Source organism: Atta colombica, unplaced genomic scaffold (genome assembly GCF_001594045.1).
Source record: "Atta colombica isolate Treedump-2 unplaced genomic scaffold, Acol1.0 scaffold276, whole genome shotgun sequence".
Taxonomy (NCBI): Eukaryota; Metazoa; Arthropoda; class Insecta; order Hymenoptera; family Formicidae; genus Atta; species Atta colombica.
Window position 1 is genome coordinate 325,995 of NW_017259377.1, and position 9,836 is coordinate 335,830.

The 9,836-nt window shown below is 32.7% G+C and overlaps 2 protein-coding genes across 3 annotated transcripts; both read right to left on the reverse strand.

Annotated features, from left to right (window-relative positions):
* Positions 1–2,009: 2,009 nt before the first annotated feature.
* LOC108689764 (protein sarah) lies at positions 2,010–4,235 on the reverse strand. 2 transcript variants are annotated; one of them, XM_018196694.1, is made up of 5 exons: positions 3,905–4,235; positions 3,155–3,423; positions 2,889–3,078; positions 2,632–2,784; positions 2,010–2,554 (listed from the first exon to the last, which is right to left on the reverse strand). In XM_018196694.1, exons 2-5 carry the CDS (start codon positions 3,407–3,409, stop codon positions 2,430–2,432), a joined length of 723 nt encoding a protein of 240 aa, XP_018052183.1. In that variant the 5' UTR covers positions 3,410–3,423; positions 3,905–4,235; the 3' UTR covers positions 2,010–2,429. The 2 variants fall into 2 exon arrangements, with proteins under 2 accessions (XP_018052183.1, XP_018052184.1); XM_018196695.1 differs by lacking the exon at positions 3,905–4,235 and adding an exon at positions 3,640–3,680.
* Positions 4,236–4,825: 590 nt separating this feature from the next.
* On the reverse strand, positions 4,826–8,317 carry LOC108689765 (BRO1 domain-containing protein BROX-like). The gene is made up of 7 exons (XM_018196697.1): positions 8,024–8,317; positions 7,361–7,591; positions 7,157–7,252; positions 6,815–6,993; positions 6,566–6,741; positions 6,210–6,442; positions 4,826–6,101 (listed from the first exon to the last, which is right to left on the reverse strand). The coding sequence occupies exons 1-7, from the start codon at positions 8,122–8,124 to the stop codon at positions 5,855–5,857; spliced, it is 1,263 nt and encodes a 420-aa protein (XP_018052186.1). The 5' UTR covers positions 8,125–8,317; the 3' UTR covers positions 4,826–5,854.
* Positions 8,318–9,836: the final 1,519 nt, after the last annotated feature.

The window sequence follows — 9,836 nt, forward strand, 5'->3', positions numbered from 1 at the left end:
ATATTCTCCATAACATTCTTTTGATTTAGCCCTAGAATTTATAATCAAATTTGCGGACGGTGTTCGAAGAAATGTTCATAATTTTCATTTTCCGAATACACATTAAAAGCCCAACGAATAACGTTGTCTAATGGCCTATAATTACTTTAATGCGTATAAGCATACCTCGCAACATCAAACTTGATTTTAACGGTGATAAGAATATATGTATTTGTACGATGATTTTTTTCTACATCTGGAACACGATGATTCGAATTGTTGGAATAAGTCAGAAAAAGTAGTTATTTAAGCAAATAATAACGACGGTTATATGTATAAAGTTTTTATATAACTTCAATAAGTGAAAGACGAGTGTAATGGTATAAAATCTCAATGAATTAAACGACAGAGTACTTCATAACTGTGTATAATACGTCCTTATCAAATCGATTTCCATTTTACCTATTATTATGCAGATAAACGCAATGATTTTCACGCGGCAACAAGTAGCGTTTGCATCAGGCTTTATACTTATATATATATATATATATATGTATGTGTACATATATAATATATATCAGAATTTTAACGTAAAATAATTTATATATTTATATTTTCTTTTCTTTGATACAAATTATTTGTACATTATTTCTCTGGTGTAATAATTATTCGTATTATCTGTTTAGGAATTGTTAGATAAAGAAAGATTGAAATTACATAAATGACGAAACGGTTTTACGCCATTCCATCACTAGAAGAATATAAACAGTAACCACACTATACAAAAGTAAGTAGTGCTGCTATAAAGTATTTATAAATATTCAACAATTATTTTTAGGTCACAGATCTTGCAGGAATTATATACGTTTTACGTACAGAATAATATATACATATACACAATCATCACACTGCCTCGGCATAAATCAGTAACGCTGATATGACCACATACGTCTCGCTATCTCTCTAGCTTATTTTTTTACTAACTTAATCCTCTTAAAGAGCAAAGAGATAACAATAAGTTTTCGTAAACTTCATTAACAAGAGACCATAGAGATATAGCTTTAGGATAGCATGTGTAACGTTTAAGCTAATGTGAGCTAGCTTTCTACGGAAACAGATCGAAGAATCACGCGATATTTTTAGAATAATACATTCGTATATCACATACATATTAATGCCATATATTTCCGTAGATTTGCTTTTCGCATGCACACAAAACACAAAATGAAAAATTCAACAGATATAATCTTGAAGACTTTTCTTGAAACGGAAAGAAAAACACATGAGATTAATTAATAAATAACGAAGTTAAGCTGTTAAATTCAAACATTTTGATTCAATCGATTATTCTAACATTAGTATCATTTGTGGATTTACAACAAGATTGTTACGTGCTGTTTAAGAATACAAGTAACACTGACAATGAGAGGTAGAATTGCAAAATCTCTGAATATATTTCGAACGATTTTTGTCGACACATTAATCGTTAGCTTAATCAGATCGGACGTAATTTCTCACGATATGCAATTATTGACACTGAGTGAAACATGAAACAATATAGGCCTTGAAATTTCTCGAATCTTCACCATGTAGATTTTAAGAAATGGAGCGCAAGCATATATATTTCTTCAGGAATTCTTAGTGGATAAACATAAATGAATCTATATCTTGATCGATATATAATCTGACGGGTATTTATCATTAGTATCATTAATATTCATATATGCTATCCGCAGGAAGCTAGATACCAGACACTAGAATCCGACCGATATTCGATTTCGGTTTCGATTTTAATCAAAAATCAGAGTTTCGGCCAAAATTAAGAGAAAATGGAGTTTTTACAATACTGTTTATCCAGATATGGTGAACGGTAAAGTCACGTTATCTTCTTTTTAACAATTAATTAAGAAAAGGATAACGTGATTTTAACGTTCTGGATCCATGTTATTGCAAAAACTCTCTAAAATTTCAGTGGATAAAACTGTACAAGTTACAACGCACTACTGAACGTTTAAAAAACAACTAGAGTACATACATTTGTCATGATTTCTGAAAATCATACGCTGTAAAATTAATCCAACAATATCAATTTCGACTCCGGTCCATAAATGATTCCATTAGCTTCTCTCTCTTTTTTTTTTAAGTAAGACCTCTAAGTTTCGGTTTCGTTTTCGATTTTGACCGGAAGTCAAAATGTGGTTTCGGTCGGACTCTACTAGACACTATGTCTATACTTGTCTGTACTGTATCGAGCTGTAATGTTTTTTCACAACATACTTTCGTCAACTGGATACCAACCATGCAGTTTTGAATTGTAACTCCAATATAATACTAATTTAAAATCGCTCGTTAGGTATATGTCTTCTTCTTTTCTAGCTCATATCTAGCTTTTTAACAGGACATAAAAACGTATCGTGTGACAAATTCGAGATACGAATAAACAGAGGAAATTAATGTTCCGGACATCGCGTGTGTTGAATACGAGGCGTATTTTTCGATGGATTCGCGTTTTCGCAAACATGCACGACTATGCCTGGCTGCCCTGAGCCTCCTGGATGTATCTCATGTGTGTCGCCTGCAATATCAATAATTATTTATAATATATAAAATATAGAGTTGGTAAAGTTTAAAATAATAAGAATCAATAGTAACCTGCTGATAAATTGGCTATAGCGGTTAATAAATCGTAATTAACGAGTGGCTCTCCTTCTTCACGTGGCTCCCAACCGACCGGCGGAGAAGCAGGAGGAGATATGAGAAATTGTTTGGTAAGCGCGGGTGGTTGAAGATGTTGATCCTCCATATCTATAATTTATATTCCATATGTTAATATGTAAATGTTTTTTGCACTTTATTAATTTTGTTAGTGTGATAATATTTAATTCTAAAATTCTATAATGATTATGTACCTATAGGTGTTACTGGTTGTGCAAAGTAACAATTAATATCAGTTTCTCCAAAATGCGACTGATGCAACTGTATCCTCGCATTTGCTGCAGCACTAGGAGAACTATAGTTTACTCTCATTCTTCTGAAGGATCTGAAGTATTGAAATGTAATGTCTTCTCCAAACTGTTTGAAAAGATTTTCTATGGACGACTGTAAAGACATAACATCAGAATATAACAGAATATAACAGAAGTTCTTCTTTGGAATATCTCAAACTATTTATTACCTTCAAATCGTCATCTTTAAAAACTCGAGGATCTACATTTGTTACAATTACAGAAGTTGGTAGATCTTCGTCGTGAACTAACTCATCGATCGATCTAATATTTGTGTCATCTTTTTCTCTCTTAAATTTCAGCTCTAATTGTTCATAATTTGGATGTAAGTTAGGTAAACCATCCACTTCGTTAATTATTATATTTTCAGTGTCTTCCAGTTCCTCTTCCTCTGTCGTATCTCTACTGCTACGTTTTTCTTCCATTTTTATTTCCTGTTCTGCTTAGAATAGATGAGAATAACCAAATATTAAGAAAAAAATTTAAGACTAAAAAATTAAGAACTTAGAATTTTATAGTTCAGCATTAATTATATGCATATACAAGATTGAATGAAGAAAAACGATATTTATTCATATCTGTATAAATATTGAAGATTTGCTAATGAAAATTAGATTACTGCAGGAATATCTCAATTAATAAAATTGAAACTTACTTTATGAAATGGAAGATGTCTCTAATAAATTTAAATAAATCTATAAAAAACGATTAATTTTACATGTAATTTATGCTTTATTAAGTTGTACATTTTGATATTTACATATTATCTAATTAAGAAAGACGCGAAGCGAGGGTAGATCCGTTTTGTCGAGCATGCAATTATGTGCGAGTGAATATAAGTACATATGATTTGACGTTATCATTGAAAATTGTTCATGAAAGGTCTATTATTGTTCCGAGGATGTCAGACCGTCTCTTACCTCTCGACTCGACACAAACCGAGGAAGAGACCGAGCACCGAGAACTGAATGTTCTCAAGACGCTGCTTCGTCACGGATGTATTTATGTTTCACGCATAGGCAAAGTCTACTCCATCGTCTCCATCTCGGTGGATTTAATCACCATGTTTCGACGCATTCGCGTTTCACTGCCACCGACGTGTCTCTTCACCGACGATGTTCGTTATTTCATTACCGCGACGTAATCGCGTGTCATCGTCGACTTCAGGGCAACAGAAACAGTGGACGATTCGCGCGTCTCGTCCGTATCGCGATCCGATCGAATGCCATCATCGGCCAGGATCAGGTTAGGTGCGAGCACGAATAAAATTGTTAAAAACCAATTGGATAACATTGTCCAATTCGATTTCATTGGACATGATGCCAATTGGCCATTGAAAAGACAGTCTTTAGAAATTCCTGGAGCAGCTCCACAAATTTTTTATCAGCAGCCAATTAAAATCTTTGACAACTCTTCGAAACTCGAAACTAAGAAAGCCTCATAAAGGGAGAGAATGGCAAATTGCATCACGTGAATGCCTACGTCCGCTCAAGATGGGGATCATGTGATCAGTTTTCTCTAATCTCTTCCATACCTTATGGAGCTTTGATGCCCATGCCCAATCAGAGGAAGCGGCTCACGTGATGCAATTTGCCACTCCCTCTCTGTGAGGCTCTTTATTCGAAACACTTTGAAATCAGCATTGCTGATATTTTAAATTCAAATTGTTATCAATAGCGAAAAATGTTAATGTTTTATTTAAAGATGTAGCATTTATGTTTTAATTTTCAAAGGTTATATAAATAGTGGAGAAGTAAATTTACATGTTTATGTTTTATATACATGCGTAATTATTGTTATACGAAAAATATGATTGAATATAAAATATAATCTTTATAGACTGCGATTTAATATTCTTTATTATCTATGTTATATAGGTAGAATATTGTTACTATTGCTACATTGATCTCGGTATATTGCACACAAAAATTATTTTCCTAAATTATTTAACAATAAAATTTCTTATCTATATATAAGTAATTTTTCAAAGCCAATATCAAGTACACTGTAAATTTTTAATTTTGTTAGGTCATTCGCTGGTCATGTATATAATAAATGCTTTGCATATCATAAATAATAATTATTAACAAAGATAATTGCTATAATTTAGCAATAACTAATACTTGGCATTAGTTTAACATGTTTTTGAGACACTTTTTTATATATATATATATCTTTAAAATTTGAATTGAACATTCTGCGTTTAAATAGCTATAGCTTATAAAAAATATGTAGAAAAAGATTACGCCTCTTTATTATAATACATGCATACTGATAATATGCATTACATGCACATTACTTGCGAAAATGTCTCCCTCGCATTATCAATTAAAAAAAATTTAGTTTTCACTAAAGCATTGACTAGATCAAACGTAGCGATTAAAATAATGTCTGTGACATTAACAATTTCTTGCTATCGGCAAGGAGCTTGTATCTACAATGATAGTCATAGTATTCGATTATCTACGATAAAATCAAATTATATATGAATCTCGCGTACTTCACATTGATACAAATTTAAAAGATGCCCGCTAAAAAGTTTCAGACATGTGCAGAAAGTAGATGTACACTGATATGCTAGATTATCTTAATCTCTTTTGCAATCGTTTATCTATCTGTTGCATAACGCGATATTTTTAATACTGAATGAAATACGTTTGTAGTATTTATGGTAACAAATAATTATTCTTCTTTTTATCTAACAAATTAATACTTCACGTTTTACACAACCGGATTTGTACTTGTGCGCATGCGATGCGCACGTATATTTAATTTGCCCACACATGTCTGTTGCAATTAAAATTAATATCACCGTGACACAAAAAGAAAAAGCATTTACAAACGGCCTATGTCATTATATGTAGAGAGCCTTATTGTAAGATACAACCGCTTGCATTTTTCGGCTCCTTACTGCTTTGATGAATCGCCTCTTCTTTAACTGGCGGCAAGTTCTGCTCCTTTTCGGCTTTCGCTGCCGCTACTCCGGCTAATACTTGATATGTACCCAAATTCCAGATAGGATTTGGTGATGGCATTTGGAAGTCGATCGGGCTGACTAAGCCGTAAGTAGCTTTAGTATCCAAGGCTGGAACTTCACCCGGTACTGTATGATGATATCTATTACATATTTAAATTCAGATTAATGTGTTGTTTAAACGTCATACATTTTAAAACAATGTATTGTATTATATATAAATTGATAATAAATCTAAACGAGATAATTACATTAATCCATTTTCTCGATTACACTTATCAAGAGTAAGCTTCACTATAGGTGCCAATCGTCTAAACACAGCGTGCTGGTCTGGTTTAACGCGAGGAGCAGGCCCGTTCGTTTTCCCATATTCTTGACAGAGTGCTTTCGCCTTCTTTAAACATGAATCGCTTTCCTGCATCGCCCGTATCGCTTCGCCGCACTTATCCATTGCCAACAAGTTTTCACCGCAATAATTGTAAGCCTAAAGTAATCAGAGCATGAGTAAGCTTACAAAGCGTAAATAAGCAATAAATAAGAATAACAAATATTATCAATTGTATTTATAATTAAATGATTGTTGACTTTTATAAATTTATGAACTTACGTAAGATTGATAAAACGCTGATTTAAGCTCCAAATATTTCGTCCATTGGGCGATTATTTCTGGCTTAAATGGTCGAAGAGTATTAGCAGCATCCAGAAATAACTTACTAGTCTCATTGGCTAAAGCTGATATCAAGCTAGAATTATGTTTGAGCTCTACTGCTCTAGCCACTGTAACTATAAAATAATGAAGAGCCAATGTAAGTATATTCAAATAAACTTATTAAAATTATTTTCACACGAGTATAACCTTCTTGTGCTTCTGCTGTGCATTGATTAACGTATGCATTTAGTACACGAGGATCTAAATCACTTCCTAAAGGTGGTGGACTATCCAACTGCGGCAAAAATTCAGTCTGTACAAAGGTAAATATTCCAGCAGCTCGTCTTAGCATACTGTGTACTTCTTTAGCCTCGTTCATTGTTATGCTATAATTATGATATAATTGCAATTATGATATAATTGTACATTAAGAAAATGAATGAATTCTATTATAATTAATAGAAAGAAAAAGATAGATTATTTCTTCTATATTTTTATATAATAATCACGTTGAGGACTGTTTTAAAATTTTGTTTAATTTATACTTACTCATCTTTTGCAGCAATCATTGCCGCATGTTTCATAAACCATAGGCCTACATTGACACTCATATTAGCTGCTTCATAAACAGAATCAGCGCTGGAGCTTTAACAAAAAATTTATAATTAGAGGTCATTTTGAAATCGTTCATTATTGTAACATCGCACAGATTATCTTAAAACTATTTTATTAAATATCTTTTTAATTATTTACAATGTGCCACCACCAAGTAACGTGTGTGTCCACTTGAACATGAGAACATTTCTGAGCTTGCTAGGATTGGGTCTGCCAACATGTTGAGCCTCTTCCTCGGATGGATTGACTTCCCATAAAAATCCATACAACAAACTCAGGTAACTAAGAAATGCAGGCTCTATTGTATCACTGGTATTGTTTGCATTTTTGATTAGATCCAACAGTCTAGCTCTTGACAGCTTTAAGTCACTGAAAACACACAGACCTCTTAATATAAAGAAGGAAAAGAGTCAATTCATTTTTTTTTTCAAAAAAAGAAAAAAATTTGGATATACTAAAGAAATACGAAAATGTGCATGCGTGTATATATGTGTGCGTATATGCGCGCGTGCATATGTGTATGCATGCGTACGTACATGCATACGTATATACGTGCGTACATGTATGTGTGTATGTATGTGTGTGTGTGTGTGTGTGTGTATATGTGTGTGTGTGTGTGTATGTTTGACATCCCATTGCTAGTAATAACTGATATGATAATACAAATGAGTTTTTAAATAAAATTATATGTTCACGTGAGAATTATTGAACATTGTAGCCTCCGGCGGTTCAAAAAAAGTCAACAAGTGGTGACCGCCAAATGCACAATATATGATAGTAATATGATAGTAATATGTTAACCTGCAAAGCTTTCTAGTGGCGTCCGTAGGATTGGAGACTTTTAACTCAAACTTCTGATTCGATGTTGCTTTTAACACATTACGGTGAAACCAGTGCGCCATTGTTCGTTGTATGAATCTCGTGGGACGATTTAATGTCCCAATTTGGTCTCGATGATCTTGATCTTAAGTTTAGCACTTTTGACAGATAAGGTAAAACGTAACAGTGTCTCAATTGCCATGCTCACCGGAAGGATACTCCAGTCCCTTGCTAAGGATCGCGTCACGTGCCTATGCATAGTAGTTGATACTAGGAAGTTGATGTTCCCTATAACAAAGTCTGGACACTGCATTCGCGCGCATGCCCATCCGCCATTAACAGTCAAAACCGGAAATGTAATCGCCATGTTTGCCGTGCAATTCAAATGACTGCTTGCTGTTATACGATAATAGAATTGAATTCAAACACCGACGAGATATTATTAAAGACCATTGACCCTGGGCAAATTTTAAAAAGAGCAGTATAAAAAGAGTCCAGAGGGCAATTGAAGAACGCTTTCGACATTATCGACAATTAATATAAATTTGCTATTATTAGCATAAATAATAAATATTTGCCTCATACATTATTAATTTTATGATTTTTTTTTATTACATAAATGTTCCATAAATAAATATGCATACTTACGTAAAGCTATAATATTTTATATATTGTAGAAAAATTACAATTTTTTTCTGCGATTATCATCTCTGTTGATAATCAAACTTTGACGATAATACTGAAATCACAATTTAAAAAAAAATCGAATATTATTAAGTTATAAATGTATAATTACTAAATTAATAAATCATAAAATTAGTTGCAATATTATCAGTTTAATTCTTAACCACTTTAATATTCACAAGACACGAACTCTCATAAGAATGTCGGTCTTTAATAATATCTCGTCGATGCTGCAGTGCATTAATTCTCTGGGTCATAATAGCAATCCGACTTATCAACGTTTATTTTTTATTCAAATACTATCAATATTCTTTATAGAAAAACTGCAAGAAACAAAAATCATTAATTTTTTTTTCATAGAACTATACAAATTTTTTCAGAATTTTTTATCAACTTTTTAGTACTGCATTTTCTTTTTTTCGACAAGTCGAATCGCTATTATGATTCAGCGAATTAATGCATTGCACTGTACAAGTGAGCAAAAATATAACAACGTGACAATCCCTGCATTCGTTTACGCAGCAGTTAGCGCAAAAGTATTACTTTATCCTTGTTGTTCACCAAATGTTCAACAAGGATTAAATGATATACTTTGCGCTAACCGCTGCGTAAACGAATGCATTCTATGTTTGCAATCATCTATAATGATACATTTATATAATATGTATACTAATCTATACTGCTATTGCGGGATTCTCTAAACATTTTATCGACAATTTTATCGCTATCGTTAACTAGTGACAATCAATGAGAGCCACGCTTTTGTTCCGCTTTCGTCCCAAGGGGATTCGACCGGTCTCCGGGTTTGATCCAATCTGAAGCTATACTCCAAATTAATCCAGAGGACATTTGGAACACAGGTAAGGTAACGGTTGGAGCACGGTTGAATTTACGTGCTCCAATATTCAGTGACATGAACGGATTTAGGACTATTTGTGTTTAGGACAAGTAAGCATGTCACTTAATCTAATCCATAAATCATTCGATCGGACATGTGCCTCGTTTCATTTCGAGTATTTTGTGTTATCTCGATTATTTGAAAAACATTTTTATACAAAATAAATATAAAAGTTATATTATTATATTTTTATATTATATTATATTATTTTTT